Source organism: Populus euphratica, unplaced genomic scaffold (genome assembly GCF_000495115.2).
Source record: "Populus euphratica unplaced genomic scaffold, PopEup_1.0 scaffold2.1, whole genome shotgun sequence".
Classification (NCBI taxonomy): Eukaryota; Viridiplantae; Streptophyta; class Magnoliopsida; order Malpighiales; family Salicaceae; genus Populus; species Populus euphratica.
Genome location: NW_011499846.1, coordinates 7,319,935 through 7,335,408, shown reverse-complemented (window position 1 = coordinate 7,335,408; position 15,474 = coordinate 7,319,935). Strand labels below are relative to the sequence as shown.

The following is a 15,474-nucleotide window of genomic DNA, read 5'->3' as shown; positions in this document are numbered from 1 at the left end:
TACTACTACTACTACTACTACTACTACTACTACTATTATTATTATTATTATTGTCGTTGTCGTTGTTGTTATTATTGTTATTACTATTATTATTATTGTTGTTGTTGTACTATTGTCATTTATAATTTGTATAATTAACCTCCTTGTGGTTCGACCCCGGTCTTGCCGAGTTATTTATTACTTCGACACTCCTGCACTTGGAAGAAGACATCAATCTTTTAGTCGTGTCACTTATACAATTTTGTTTTTTACGTTTAAAGGATTTTGATTTAATATGTAAAATAGCACTTGGTTACATTTTTATGACAAAAAAAAATATGTTTGATGAAAGAAACATATAAATAAAGACAAGCATATAAAAATAAATTTATTTTACAGGCAATTTTAAAGTGAATTTTTGTAAGGAAATACAAAAAAGACATGCCTTTAAAAACAATATCTTTTATTTTTTTATTTATAAAATATCATTTTAAAAAAACTTTTTATTCTAAAATTGTCAAACTATGATACGTAATGATAGAAATAGTTGTTATCATAGTTTTAAAATCTTAATTTAAACCAACCCGAGTTATGTGCAACACCCTCTTATATTTGGATAACAATATAACAATATATATATATATGTTGAAATTTTGGTGAAATTTTCTCTATAATTAAACTGTATCAAGTTATTGACAACTTCAAATACACAACAAATCAACATCGCAATCATGTTTAACCATCTTGGACTTCATCACACATAAACACAACTCAAAGTTATAATATATGTATAATTAAATGATGTATAAATAAATCAAACACTTGAAATAGACTTGTCATTAAAAATTCATTTAATAATTATAGTTTTGATACCTATCATAAAAGTAATTAGAACAATCCAAATTATCAACATGTATAATTATTACGTGTCTAAAAAAAGTTGTAAACATGTAATAACCTGGTGAGAGTTAATCAAAAGTATTATCACATCACGTGGATTAATGCTATCTAGGCATATTACAAAAGGATTATTAATTACTTGTTCATTAATTCAAGTCATATATCTATATTTTTGTACATGGCTATAAAATTTATCACATATTATAAATATAACTATATCATGAAACATACAATCAATAAAATAATTTTAATGGTACATTTTAATCTTTGTTCATCAATTTTAATTTATCTTCTTTTTATGATTTTATCAAAATATCATAATAAATGACATGTCTAGGTCACTATCAACCTAATGCCACCAGACCATTACCAACATGATCTCCTATTTCCAGGTGTTTAGCTCCACCACCTATTATTGGACCTAGCCCCATCATTATGTAACCAGTTTTCTTTTGCTCATTTCTAAGCACTATTTATTATGCTGAATAATTGATTTTTCTACCTATTACTAGTTAGTAGTCTCATTACTAGAAAGTTAGTCCTTTAACCCATTACTAGGCACTAGTCACATTAATAAGAAATTAGTTTGCACTTATTGTCAGGTGCTAATTCTATTACTGGGAAGCTAGTTTTTTTTTTTTTTTTTTTTTTTTTATATCAACGCGGGGGTGTCCGGGCCAGCTTGCGCGCACCACGACTAATCCCACGGGCCCTGAAGTTAACGACCATGTAAGCCTCCAGTGGCCATCATATGAGCAACCAAGGACTCGAACCTGAGACCACAGAGGGAGCAAACCCCTTAGTCCCAAGTCTTTACCACTTGGCCACCACCTAGATGGTTTGGAAAGCTAGTTCTAATCACATGAGTACTAGTTTAAAAAATAAGGCATATTAAATGAAATTACATTAATTTGTTTTAGTACCAAAATATCAAGGTGGTATCCACTTACTTGTTGTTTGTGCTTTAGATATATTTTTTTTATTGTTATGCATATATTTTTTTGTACCAACAAGAATACCGTATCACTTTTCATTTAATACTCATTTCATATAATACCATTTAAGTTGATTTATTTTAACTCAATCCTCATCTATAATTTAACTTATATTGAATTCTCATTTAAACTTCTCATTCAATCTACATTCTCGATTTAATTAATAGTCAAAACTTCTTATAATTCCTACACACTTATCGCATACTTAAATTTCATTATTATAACTTCTGCCATTAAAGTCTTACTTTAAGAACACCGTTCCTTATTTTCATCACAACCAAAGTTATAGAATTTAGTTCTAGGTGTGGCTTATCTCTTATGGAAGCTAAGGTACAAAACTACAAGTTTACTTAAAAAGGAAAAACTCAACCATGCCATTAACGCACCTAAAACTACCCATTATAGTCACCTATTAAAATAGTATAAGCAAATAATTAATTAGGAACTCATTATCATTGCATAGAAACAATTCAACTCCTCTAATTTATTATTTGCACAATCATGTACACATATTCATCACATCTCACAAACATTATCATGATTGTATCAACTTCTAAGTTATTTCTTTTTTTTTTTGTTAGTCACAAAGCTACGTTGTACTCTATGATTTTATTTCCGGTCAATTATTTTTATTTTTAAAACAACACATTCATACATGATTACTATGTTAATTTAAATCAACAACCTCAATCCAACACAAGGAATCATGCATTTTTTTAAAAAATCTATCACAATTCATACATCACCTGTTATTTTTTTTAATGTAAGTGAATATTATACCGCTTAATTTTCATGTCAATTAAATGAATTGAGTTCAAACCCTTTTTTTTTCTTAGCATAGGCCGAAACTTTCATCAAGATAATACATGTTCTCTTTCAATTTTCTCAATTATTTCTCTCTCATTTTCTCTTATTACAGTCAACATAACTCAATCTCAAAGAAAATCATATTTCCTTTAATTCCATGACAAACTCTAATTTAAAATTCTTTAATCTATCTAATAATCATCACAAACCAACTCAAGCTTACATTGTTGAATTCTAGATCCCTTAGAAATAATCTAAGCTTTAAATGCCAACTATTCAAAATTTCCAAGCCCTTTCTCTTTCTTCTCACCAAACTATGACCTCTTTTTTCTCTCATTCGATTTCTTTCCCAAGTCTTTTTTAGTGGGTGTTTTATGTGTTTATTCCACTAAATCCTCATTGAAACTAGTATATCACATGAATTTCCAAGAGAAATCGGAGGATTTGGCATGAACTCTCCAAAACCCCTCTTTCTTTCCTTTTCCTTTCCAGTCAGCCACATATGCACGTGTGAGTGCCCCCCCATACACTTCAACAATTTCATTAATGTCCACTATATTCTTACTTTGCACCTTTTTAATTGTTAAGTAATATATTTTTTTTAATTTACATCTCAATACCTTTCTTTCCTCAAGCCTTACTTTCATTTAAGTTTTATTTGCATTTATATGTTTTTTTAGCTATTTTTTGTATTCTATTTTTAAAAAACTAGCACACAAACAATTTATTTATGATCTCAAAATCAAAAAACATTTATTTCATTCAAATGTTCAATTTACATATGTTTACATTATTTGTTTTTATTTTCCTCATTCATTTCATAAAATTTCTAATATAAATTAGGGTTCACATCACATGTTGGAAGGGTCAACTCGTGTTTATATGAGAATAAAAATAATTATTATCATAATTTCAAAACATGACTTGATGGTCAACTGAGGCAAGGTCAGAGTGACAAGACAAGAGGGTCAATCTTGGTTGACCCAAGTTGATGTATGAATAAAAATAATTATCATCAAAGTTTTCAAATCCAACTCGGGAGTCAACCAGAGATAGAGTTCAGGTCATATATTAGGAGAGTCAGCTCAATTAACCTTAAAAAAATTTAAAAATAATTAAAACAATCTTATTTTGATCAATTTTTTTTTTTTTTAAAAAGTCTAAGGGTTTTGACCATTTTTTCTATCTGGATGGATTCGAGTTTTTGACAAATTCAAGTCGAGTTAATCCTTTTTTTATTTATTTTTCTTAAACTTAGATCAATCTAAGCCCCCGTTTTCGGTCAATCTGCTAGGCAGTCTTGATTTTATAACTATGTTTATTATAATATTATTAATTTTTACATTCAATACAAACTAAATAAAAAAATAATATCTAATTATTTTTAAAAATATGTAAATTTGATACCAATACATATTAAAAGTAAAATAATTTTTTAAAATATTTTATCATGTTTTATCTACCATAACCAAATAAAATAAAGAGACAATTAATTTATTTTGTACACTATTATCAAACACAATTTTATTTTTATTTTTATTGTTTTTTGGGATAGCAACCAAATGCTGAAAACAAAACTTCAGTAAATTATTTAAGCACCATTTGAAATTGTGTTTTAAATTATATTTTATGAAAATTTTAAAAAAATTTATTTATAATTATTTTTTATATATTTTTAAATTTTTTTAATGTGATGATTTTAAAGTAATATTAAAAAATTAAAAAAAATATATATTTTTTAAAATAAAAAATAATTAAAAAAAAAACCGCAGCTAGATTGCTAATTACCCGGCAGGTGAGGCCGGAACAAAGCACGGCAGACAGGCAGGCTGGCAAGGAATTCCCAAAACAATCAAATTCAATCCCCTTCGCCTTAAAAAAAAAAACACAAAAATCATGGCATCTTCGGCGTCAACGGCACTGCCCAAAATCCTACCTTCTTGTCCGAAAATCCCATCAATCATTTCGCGCCCATGCCCACCCCAATTCTTAATCACTAAACAACGCATACCACTTGTTGGAATTGGAAGAAGGATCTTCCAAAAATCTGCCATAAAAGCGACAGCGCCCTCTGGTTCCTCATCTCCAGGACTCCACTCGGCCCAGCAATTCGAGCTCAACCCTCGAAACGTAGACCTTGTTCTAGAGGAGGTTCGGCCTTACTTGATTTCTGATGGTGGAAACGTCGATGTTGTGTCTGTTGAAGATGGTGTTATCACTCTCAAACTCCAAGGTCATTTCTTCTTCACTCGAATCCAATTTTTCCTGACTTTTACACACACACACACATGATGGGTTTGCTTACCCAATTTGAATGAATAACAGGAGCATGTGGGAACTGTGCTAGCTCAGAAACCACCATGAAAATGGGAATTGAAAGAGTTCTTAAAGAAAAATTTGGAGATGCTGTTCGAGATATTCGCCAATTATCTTTCGAAGAACCAAAGGAGACAACCGTTGAGGCAAGTCCCATATTGCAATACCCTTTCTTTTTTTTTAGTTTTTTTGTGTTGAATTTGTTTGATTATTGTAATAGTAATTTAATTCTGTCTGTTGTGGAAATGTAGGCAGTAAATGATCATCTGGATATACTGAGACCAGCTATTAAAAACTTTGGAGGGAGCGTGGAAGTGCTATCTGTTGAGAATGGGGAATGCCGTGTTGAGTACACGGGACCTGAGTCTATTGGTTCAGGAATCAAAGCAGCAATTAAGGAGAAGTTTCCAGACATTGTGGGTGTTGTTTTTGTTGGCTAGATCCGCAAGGATCTGTATCAGAAATCCAGTTTGCTGACTAACCATGTAGAAATACATGGAAGACTGCTGCACTTTAATCTATAGTTAAGCTTAGATGCAGCCCTTGTCTCTTGTATTTTTTTCCCCCTTCTTTTTCCATGTCTTCTGTTATTCTTCTGATGCGAACATGGGTGTATACTTTTTCGAAGAATCAACGAATAAAATTAATTAGAGAAATTGCAGAGCTACTGTTCCTGGACCTTCTCTGGCGTGCCAGGATAGCTCAACCATCAAAATTTCAAACTGCGCTAAAAAATGAATATAAATTACTGCTGGACATGGCTAACCTGCTTGTATTCCTGCTTCTGTTCATCTAACATTCGCCATATGTTGATCTTTTATTTCATTATGTACTATTGATTAAGTTCAAATTTGTGGTTCCCTGTTTGTAAATGATGCATGGTTTTCCGATAAGTGTTAGTATTTGTTTTATCCCTGTATTTCCCTTTGCTAGATATTTCCACTTGCTAGGCTCGTTTTTCTTTTGATATACTTGCAGAAGCGTCCTCTCGATACATCAACATGTCTTCTCTCTAAAAGAGGAAAAAAAATAAAAAATTGTGCTCTGAAACTGCTCTTCTCATTTAGCGTTTCTTGTTATTTCATGAACACTGTCAGTGCATAGCAGATTCCCTTTATTCCTGAGTTGGTTTTCTCAATTCCAGTTGAAATGGTCCCTGAGCAGCCTTGCCAGGAGAAGTTATAAGAATTTCCTGACCAGAAATGGCCTGTAAACAAAGTAGCAAGTGGCTGTCCAAGTGATCGATCCCAGCATGCAAAGAACATTTACCTGTTTTCTTAAGCAATTGCAGGTTTTAGCTATTAATGGTATAGTTTAGTGTCGTAAGAATTACAAGACCAAGGATGTCCAAAGAACATTTACCTGTTTTCTTAAGCAACTGCAGGTTTTAGCTATTAATGGACGTTTACTGCTATGTTTGCTTGCGGGCAATACCAAAGGTGGAAGAACCTGAAAATTGGTACCAGTCAGATCAATCAACACTTATCCACAAGCCTTCAGTTTATGTATAGGATTACGGGATTATCTACGCTTTCAAATATTTAATTTTTTAGAAATTAAATACAAAATAAAGTGAGGCTAATGCATATCTTGGACTGGATGGGTTTTAAATTTTAACTGTTACTTACAAAGTTTGAACTCTAGATTTCATGTTTATAATTATTTTGAGCGTTAAAAATTAAATTTTAAATTTGTATAAAAAAATTAAGAGGTTAGTCTCTTTAATTTACAAAACTACTAAAAACATCAAAATTAAAACTAGTGTTTCTATAATATTTATCTATCCATCTCTATTTTTAGAGATATTTGAAGGAATAAGAAAAAGGTGATGCGGTTACATGAAAAACAAAATTAATTAAATTATATCTCTTCTAAACATGAAAATTCCTTAAAATACTTTGGATTCGCCTCACTAATCTAAGATTCAAGTTGAATTCCATTGAACTTATTATCATTTTTAAGAGAAACTACAAACTATTAATATTACCATTCAACATGTCAACTTATTATCATTTTTAAGAGAAACTACAGACTATTAATATTACCATTCAACATGTTTCTTTTTAGGTATATATTCCATGTTTCTTTCTTAGGTATATATTCCTTGGGGTTGCGGTCCAAATAGAGATTAGCTAAAGTTTATTTGTTTTTGTTTTTAAGAGAAACTACAGACTATTAATATTACCATTCAACATGTTTCTTTTTAGGTATATATTCCATGTTTCTTTCTTAGGTATATATTCCTTGGGGTTGCGGTCCAAATAGAGATTAGCTAAAATTTATTTGCTTTTGTTTAAAATTATTTTTTATATATATTTTTAGATTGTTTTAATGTGTTTATGTCAAAAATAAATTTTAAAAAATAAAAAATATTATTTTCATATATTTTTTAATAAAAAATATTTTAAAAAGAAACTATTATTATATTTTCAAACATCCCATCAAAATAAAAACTTCAAGAAGACCGAAAACGTTGTATTGAGATTACTTAATAGTTGGTTATTTGTAAATATGGGTCATGAGTTAAATTAGTGAACTTATAACCCTATTTTTACAGGTTGATTATGTTGGCATTGACAAGGAAATTGTCACCTCTGCTCAAATTTAAAGCTTATTTCACACTCCCAAGCCAAAATGTATATTTTGCCCTTCAAGAGTTATTCCTTGTTCCATACCCCTATTATTAATTTATTTTTTCTCTTTAATTTACTTCACCTTCACTCCTAAAATTCAAGGTTTTCCACCTTAGTTATGGTTGAGAAAATAATGCTCTACCTACCTACCACTTTGTTTTAGTTGATTAAAGATTTTTTTATTATAGCTAAACCCTAAGACCCCTAAGGAGTAAGGAGAGCTCCTCTTAGGGAACTTGAGCAGAAATTGGAGCTGAGAGCCGGAGACTTGTCTCTCTCTCACGTGCGGTCGGTTGCCCTTCAAGAGTTATTCCTTGTTCCATACCCCTATTATTAATTTATTTTTTCTCTTTAATTTACTTCACCTTCACTCCTAAAATTCAAGGTTTTCCACCTTAGTTATGGTTGAGAAAATAATGCTCTACCTACCTACCACTTTGTTTTAATTGATTAAAGATTTTTTTATTAGAGCTAAACCCTAAGACCCCTCAGGAGTAAGGAGAGCTCCTCTTAGGAAACTTGAGCAGAAATTGGAGCTGAGAGCCCGAGACTTGTCTCTCTCTCACGTGTCTCCCTTCAAAAAGTTCGAGACTTTTTTTGCAAACTCACCCCTCTCTCTTCATTTCAAAAGAAAGAAGGGGAAAATAAAAACAGGGGCAGTGAAGAAAGACGATAATGGCGGCGATGGTGATTTTTCGGGCTCTTGTTAAATTTCGTCTTCAACAGCAAATAGGTATCATGGGCTTCTTTTTCTCTTCTTTGAGCAGCGGCAGCGGGCATAACAAGGTATGGTTCAAAGATAAGGATGGTGCTTTAGCATCCTTCAGGCTCATGCTTCTTAGGAAACCTCTGCCTTGTATAGTCGAATTTAGTAAATTGTTTTCATCGATTGTTAGAATGGGACATTATGAGACCGTGGTTTATTTGTCCAAAGAAATAGAATTTCTAGGAATCGAACAGGATATACATAGTTTAAGTATATTGATTAATTGCTTCTGCCATTTACATCGCGTTGATTTTGGGTTGTCTGTTTTGAGCAAAATCCTTAAGCTTGGGTTGGAACCTAGTGTTGTAACCTTTACTACCTTATTGAATGGGCTTTGCATGGAGGGAAAAATGGATCAAGTTATGATGTTGTATGACGATATGCTGGTGAGAGGTCTTGAACCCAATGTATATACTTATAATGTGATAATCAACAGTCTTTCTAAAAGCGGGAAAGCCAATGAGGCGCTTGGGTTTCTGAAGCAAATGGAAAAGGTAGGTTGTGTGCCAAATGTTGTTAATTACAGTACACTGATTGATGGGTATTGCTTGCGAGGGCAAATGGATGAAGCTAGAAGCGTATTTGATTTAATGATGAGTAAGGGCTGCACGCCTAATGTTTATACTTACACTAGTTTGATGAATGGATACTGTAAGATCGAAAGGATTGAGGAGGCAGTGCAACTTCTTGATGAAACGTTGAGAAAAGGTTTAGTTCCTGACATAGTTACTTTTACTACTATCATAAGTGGCTTGTGTCGAGCAGGGAGACCTTTGGCTGCGCAACAGCTTTTCAGGTACATCTGTGCTCATGGCCACATGCCAAATATAATGACTTATGGAGTGTTGCTTGATGGCCTGTGCAAACATGGGAATCTTGAAGAGGCATTTGCTCTATTTCAAGAGATGCAAAGGAGCAATGTGAAACCTAACTTGGTAATCTACACCATACTCATTGATAGTTTGTGCAAGTGTGGGAAGCTTAAGGATGGAAAGGAATTGTTTTCTAGATTAATTGAGGAAGGATTGAAGCCTAATGTTTATACATACACTGCATTAGTTGGTGCACTTTGCAAAGAAGGACTAATAATTGAAGCTTATAAGCTTTTTAGAAAAATGGAAGAGGATGGATGTACACCTGACAAATGCGCCTATAATGTCATTATCCAAGGATTTCTCCAACACAAGGATCCATCAATGGCAAGGCAACTTGTGGAAGAAATGGTCAATCGGGGATTCTCTGCAGATGCTGCCACCACAGCCTTGCTGAATGATTTGCCCACTAACAACATTCCTGCTCTAAAAACTTTAATAGGGTTTTGTGAGGATCATTGAGGTGTTAAATATGAAGTAAGCTTTCAATATTCCATGCTTCTTTGATTGACGTGGCAAGTTAAAAGTAGATTCTATTACCGTTGCAACTTTTATACATTTGGTTTAACACTGGGGGCATTTCCAGTGTTGGCATTCATATCCATTTGTGCTATATAGAGTTGCACGTCCATAATCTATTGTTTGTGTGTGCATGTAAATGCTTCTCTACCTTTATCTTGCCCCTCCCTTTTCTAAATTTAAAAATCTGTTCAATTTCCAAGTCTTATGATGCCTGAAACATCCACTGAGGGTTGATCATGTGGTGTAAGCTGTGGTGCCGTTGCTTTACGAGTATCCTGGTCCCTACTTCATTTGGTTGATCTTGGTGATATAGGTGATATCTTTTCAGCATCATTCCAAAATTATAAGTTGCATGTTTCATTCTCAACTAGTTGAGTGCTTTAAATATCCTTTTGGTAATTTGGAGGGAAAAAAGCAACAGTCTTTAATAGGAATTCGCTAGCCTTATTCTGATTCATGGGTTGCAGTTGAAGTATCAAAACAAAAATCATATTTTAGTGCCTGAATGAGGGAGACAGTCTCTGGCATTAGTTACCATCTGAATGAATGTTTCCACCACTCTTCTGATTATACAGGTAGGATGGTGCCCAGATATAAATATACCACTGAATTACTGTTGAAAGAATGAATGATCTGAATTACAGCACTGGTAGAAATATAGCAGTGACGGTATGGTGCCTAATACATAGCACTGAATTATACAGTTGTTTTTTGTTTCTTGAAGAATGAATGAACGAACTGAATTAATGAAAGAAACTGCAGAGCTACTGTTTTACATTCTGTGTTGTGACAGGAAAAAAGCTCAAAAAACAATCACTAAAGCAACCACCAAAATTTCAAACGAAACTAAAAAATGTAGGGCTATGGAAATAACTACTGGTCATGGTTTGCCTGCTTGCTTTCCTACTTCTATTCTTCTAACATTCACCATACAAGTTCATTATTCACTATTAATCAATTTCAAATTTGTGTTTCTTTTTTGTGTATAATTTTCTGATCAATGTTTGTACTAGTTTTATTCCATCTATTTCCATTTACTAATCCACTTTCCACATGCTAGACCTTTTCTTTTCGTTTGATACACTTGCATAAGTGTTCATGGATACTTCAACGTTTTCCATTTTAAAGGAGGAAAGGAAAAAAAAATTATTCTACTCTGAAACAACTCCTCATTTAGCTCTTGTTATCTTGTAATCACTTTCAGCATGTAACAGATTCCCTTTATTCTTGAGTAGGTTGTTTCAATTCTAGTTCCTGTTGCGGAAGAAATTCCGACCATCTCTAAGCAGACTTGTTGGCAGGAGTTATCATTGATCTCAACCAGCGTGATAAACTGATCAGAAATGGTGTGTAAACAAAGTAGCAAGTGGTTGTCCAAGTGACTAAACCCTGCATAAAATGAATATGGCGTTTAATTTCTTGATCAATCATAGGTTTAGCTATTTATTGTGTTGATTTGTATCATATTGAATTACCTGACCAAGGATCTCAATGTTTGCTTGTGGGTAATACCAAAGGTGGAACAACCTGCAATGAGATCAATAAGCACTTACATATGCCTTTCAATTGTTGCAGTTGATGTTTTATTGTGAGATAGGGTGGCCTTCATTATGGGAATTTCAGCTAGCGGACAGCAGAGGCCTATGATGGAAGCCAGGGTGAATCCAATCCATGTTCTGTCCAGGTAAAACCATATCAATTCTGCTAATGCAAATAATATGTAAGCCTCGATGTTGTCTGCTATTCCAGCTCTATACATTTCAGCACTCAATTCGATGAATAGCAACAGTGCTCTGTGTTAAACAACATGTTGGGAGATGTAAGACAACATGTCTTTCTTTCATGTATACACACTTTTTTTTTTCCTTTTATTGTGTTACAAGTATAAGAAATTAATCGGGAGGTACTTACACTAACGCAATTGCTGTTTTCTCTAGGCTTCCTTCTGGAACCTTCGAAGGTGCCCTTTGATCCAAGAACAGTTGCAGCAACCCGACAGAGCAGTAAAACAATCCAAGCAAGGGAGGAACCTACAGCATCAATAATTGCAGAAGTAAAACTGAACTAATCTGGGTGGTGCTACTCATGGACCAAGAAACAACAAAAGTACCAGACATTACCCAAATGTTTGTGTGAAGAGGACCGATGTCGATTGACCCATTTTGGTATACCACGAGATTCACTCTTGAGTGAAGTCCATCGATGAGGGGACCTAAGAAGAACCCTGAACCGAAAAGCGAGAGGGAAATGGACGGCAAAGTGCTTCTTAGACTACTTGTGCTTCGCTTTCTTAAACTGCAATGAGGTTTAGATACAAGATGCTTTGTATTGGAAGAGCGAGGGCAACTGTGAAGAAAGCATGGAGAGCTCCTCAAAGAAATGAGGCCTTGCATGTTTTCCTCGGGCCTTCCCGTTTGCCAGCAGAGAAAAATATCAAATGATTTCAATATGCCATTCACTCTGAGCCACAAAATGGTTTGGAAAATTGGAGGATGTGGTTCTTTTATCCGGAAAAGATTAAAGAGGATACTGATGTCTAGTCATTAAGATGTTTTCATTAGTTATTTTTCTCAAGTAATATTTAGTTATAAATTTCAAATAAATAAAAATAAAACAACGATAGATTGTCATATTTCGTTAGTGTTTTGAACTTCATTGAAATTAGTGAAGCCAGGATGTTGTAAAAGAATGCTAATATAATAAAAAAGAATTTAAGTTATATTTTCAAGATATCTGCCTTCCACTGCTTCAACATTTTCGTCCAATTCTTATTCCTGGATGTACACTGCTCTATTCTCACTCTGATTTGCAGGCTCAAAGGAAAAATAAGAAGATAAGGTAGATAATTGTTATATGCTACACCCGTCCAGAGTGATAAGGTAGATAATTGTTATATGCTACACACGTCGAGAGTGGAGGAGGGTGCGTGGAATGTACAAATGAATAGCGTCGCTGACTTAATTGCATAGGAAATTAGGAAATTTAACAAATACTAGTTTTTAAATGAATAGCGTCGCTGACTTAATTGCATAAGAAATTTAACAAATACTAGTTTTTGCGTACATGTTTTATGTGTTATGATGCGGGCCTGATTATTTTTTTTTAACATAATAAAATTCTAAAATCTATGCAGAAATATTTGATATTATTATTAAATTTAATTCAATAAATTAATTTTAAAATATTTTTATTTAATTTGTTGTTTAGCCTGGATTTAAAATAAATTATGTAAACATTATCTTGATATAACTCAGTTAAATTGACTATCCAAAAGCAATTTAATGAACTATTAAAAAATATTCGAGATTGAAATTTTAAAAAAATAGGATGAAACTAATATGAAAAAAACTTTTGAATTGATTCCTTGCCTAACATGGATTTAAAATTAAAAGGTATAAGAGTTTCTCTAACATGATGTAATTGACTTAACTAGTTCAAAAACAACCTAAATGACAATTAAAAGATGAAAAAAAGAGAGAGATGAAATTAAAATTAAAAAAAGAGCTAAAATAAAATGAAGAAGAGACCAGGTTCATTGTTCATATGAACAATGAAGCTCCATAAGTATTTCCATCTTATTTTTAGTAAAAGTAATTAGATAAGTGGCCCACACTATACTGCATGCCGAATAAAAAAATTTATTCAAATATTTTTAGTGCATTTTAAAAAAGTAAAAAAAAAGTTGGTGAATTAAGTCATAGACCCAACTAGGTTTCATATATTAGTTTCGTTTAAATATATGATGGAAAAAAAAACAATGAATTGACTGGATTTAAATAAAAAGGTGATCATGATGACATACATAAATAGAAAACTTGCTAAAAAAATAAAATTATGAAACTCAATTATTTAACAATTCAATAATGAATGATAAAATTAAAAATAAATAAATAAATAAAAGGATAAAAAAGCAATTCGAGTCAACTTAAGTTAGCATACTAAATATGTGATCTCATTCGTGAGGCTGTGATAACCTCATAGAAAACAAATAAAAAAATTATAATGCTCAATTCTCAACAATCCAAATGTAGGACAAAATAAAATAAAAATCAATTAACAAGAGAGACAAAAGAAATACACCTTAATAAACCTAAGTAAATCTATCAAACCTTACAAATGAGATACATAACAAAATGCAAAATAGAAAAAAATATAAAGCTCAATTATCACACTAACCCAATGTTAAGAATGAAATCAAAGAAATATTAAACTTTAAAAAAAAATCAAAGTCAACTCGGGTTAACTTATCAAACTCATTACCTAAATCCCAGGACCATGATAATCCCATAAGAAGGAAATAAAAAAATCACAAAGCTCAATTTCCATCAAATTCAATATTGAAGGATACAATTAAAAAAAAACTTAAATAAAAAAATAATGATCAAATTTGGTACAAAAATATAATGACAGAACATCTTTAATCTCTTGGCATCTCAGCATGGATCCCAATGAAAGAAGAGAGAAAAAAGGTTGCCAAAGTTTCTCTCATGTCTTCATCAACATGTGTTGCACTATCAGCAAGAGCTCATCATGCTGCTAACGCAACCAAGAAAGCCAATGTTTCATTACCGGAGGAAGTCTCGTGCATCGCTAAAGTGCAATGACTTTCTTCATATGTTAACGCATACAATGCACACATCTATCACTTTTCCACTGAATATTCACTCCAATCCTTGACTTTGTTTTTAGTTTCAAATTTGATTCCTAAAGTTCTATTTTTTTATATCAATAAAAATAAATTTAATTTTGTAAAATTGAGTATCAACCAAGTGTTGAATATTCCCCTACATTTTGAGATCCTCATATCCAGACAACCAAAAAAATTATTAAGACCAATCCTAAATAAACTCAACCTAAATTGATAAAATTGGAAAAAAAAAATCAAGTGACCAAAAAGAAAAAAAAAAAGTTTAGATCTTTCCCTTGTTAGTGTAATTTAGTCGCTGATTTTTTCAAGAAAAGGGGCTAAATATTTTTATATTATTCAAATTCAATTCATATAGCTTTAATTGTTTTAAATTAATAAAACTACATATCATTTTGTCAAATTAAGCATCAATTGAGAGTCAGATTTGTTTTTCAATACCATGGGTAGCCAATACTAAGCTAGCCAAAACAAAATAATAAAGCATGATTTCAAAATAATATAATGTAAAAGTAACAACTAAAAAAAATATTGTGTTAAAATGAAAAAAGAAAAGAAAAAAAATCACTACGTGAATCCAAAATGAGTGTTAAAATGAAAAAAAAAAAAATCACTACGTGAATCCAAAATGATTCTTCTCATAAGTCACAACAATTCTTTGATTTCTTTTATTTTTTAAATTTAATTTTGCGAAGCCAAACATCCACAATGTCTTTTGGCACCATGGCATCTTCATATCTAGATAACAAAAAAAATTATTACGTTAAATTTCAAATAAATTCAATATAAAATAATCAAAATAAAAAATCAGGTGACCAAAAGGAAAGTAAAAAGGGTTAAATGTTTGTCTATTATTCAAATTCAATTTTTATATCTTTAATTATTTTAAATCAATAAAAATATACATAATTTTACCACGTTAAACGTCAACTAAAAATCAGATATGTTTCTTAATACCCTGAGTAGCCAATGCCAGGCCAACCAAAACAGAAAAAGCAAGCACAATTTCAAATTAATATGTAAAAACACCAAATAAAAA

At 31.8% G+C, this 15,474-nt stretch overlaps 3 protein-coding genes across 5 annotated transcripts; 2 read left to right on the top strand and 1 right to left on the bottom strand.

Annotated features, from left to right (window-relative positions):
- Window positions 1-4,466: 4,466 nt before the first annotated feature.
- Window positions 4,467-5,660, top strand: LOC105137013 (nifU-like protein 1, chloroplastic). The gene is made up of 3 exons (XM_011042573.1): window positions 4,467-4,914; window positions 5,007-5,143; window positions 5,249-5,660. Exons 1-3 carry the CDS (start codon window positions 4,578-4,580, stop codon window positions 5,435-5,437), a joined length of 663 nt encoding a protein of 220 aa, XP_011040875.1. The 5' UTR covers window positions 4,467-4,577; the 3' UTR covers window positions 5,438-5,660.
- A 2,303-nt stretch (window positions 5,661-7,963) lies between these two features.
- On the top strand, window positions 7,964-11,444 carry LOC105136984 (putative pentatricopeptide repeat-containing protein At1g12700, mitochondrial). 2 transcript variants are annotated; one of them, XM_011042521.1, is made up of 3 exons: window positions 7,964-8,185; window positions 8,242-9,745; window positions 11,366-11,444. In XM_011042521.1, exon 2 carries the CDS (start codon window positions 8,306-8,308, stop codon window positions 9,728-9,730), a length of 1,425 nt encoding a protein of 474 aa, XP_011040823.1. In that variant the 5' UTR covers window positions 7,964-8,185; window positions 8,242-8,305; the 3' UTR covers window positions 9,731-9,745; window positions 11,366-11,444. The 2 variants fall into 2 exon arrangements, with proteins under 2 accessions (XP_011040823.1, XP_011040831.1); XM_011042529.1 differs by lacking the exon at window positions 11,366-11,444 and adding an exon at window positions 11,026-11,286 and having other exon boundaries at window positions 7,966-9,745.
- Window positions 10,538-12,236, bottom strand: LOC105136996 (uncharacterized). 2 transcript variants are annotated; one of them, XM_011042539.1, is made up of 5 exons: window positions 11,911-12,236; window positions 11,702-11,820; window positions 11,395-11,583; window positions 11,266-11,317; window positions 10,538-11,179 (listed from the first exon to the last, which is right to left on the bottom strand). In XM_011042539.1, the coding sequence occupies exons 1-5, from the start codon at window positions 12,181-12,183 to the stop codon at window positions 11,072-11,074; spliced, it is 741 nt and encodes a 246-aa protein (XP_011040841.1). In that variant the 5' UTR covers window positions 12,184-12,236; the 3' UTR covers window positions 10,538-11,071. The 2 variants fall into 2 exon arrangements, with proteins under 2 accessions (XP_011040841.1, XP_011040850.1); XM_011042548.1 differs by having other exon boundaries at window positions 11,395-11,466.
- Window positions 12,237-15,474: the final 3,238 nt, after the last annotated feature.

Bases quoted from the DNA above. Each gene is read 5' to 3' on its own strand.
- LOC105137013 (XM_011042573.1), top strand. From the start codon at position 4,578: ATGGCATCTTCGGCGTCAACGGCACTGCCCAAAATCCTACCTTCTTGT. The intron at 4,915-5,006 runs GTCATTTCTTCT...AATGAATAACAG, and splicing joins TATCACTCTCAAACTCCAAG to GAGCATGTGGGAACTGTGCT. The intron at 5,144-5,248 runs GCAAGTCCCATA...GTGGAAATGTAG, and splicing joins CAAAGGAGACAACCGTTGAG to GCAGTAAATGATCATCTGGA.
- LOC105136996 (XM_011042539.1), bottom strand. From the start codon at position 12,183: ATGCAAGGCCTCATTTCTTTGAGGAGCTCTCCATGCTTTCTTCACAGT. The intron at 11,821-11,910 runs GTAATGTCTGGT...TTGATGCTGTAG, and splicing joins CTCTTCACACAAACATTTGG to GTTCCTCCCTTGCTTGGATT. The intron at 11,318-11,394 runs GGCCACCCTATC...ATCTCATTGCAG, and splicing joins GCTGAAATTCCCATAATGAA to GTTGTTCCACCTTTGGTATT.
- LOC105136984 (XM_011042521.1), top strand. From the start codon at position 8,306: ATGGCGGCGATGGTGATTTTTCGGGCTCTTGTTAAATTTCGTCTTCAA.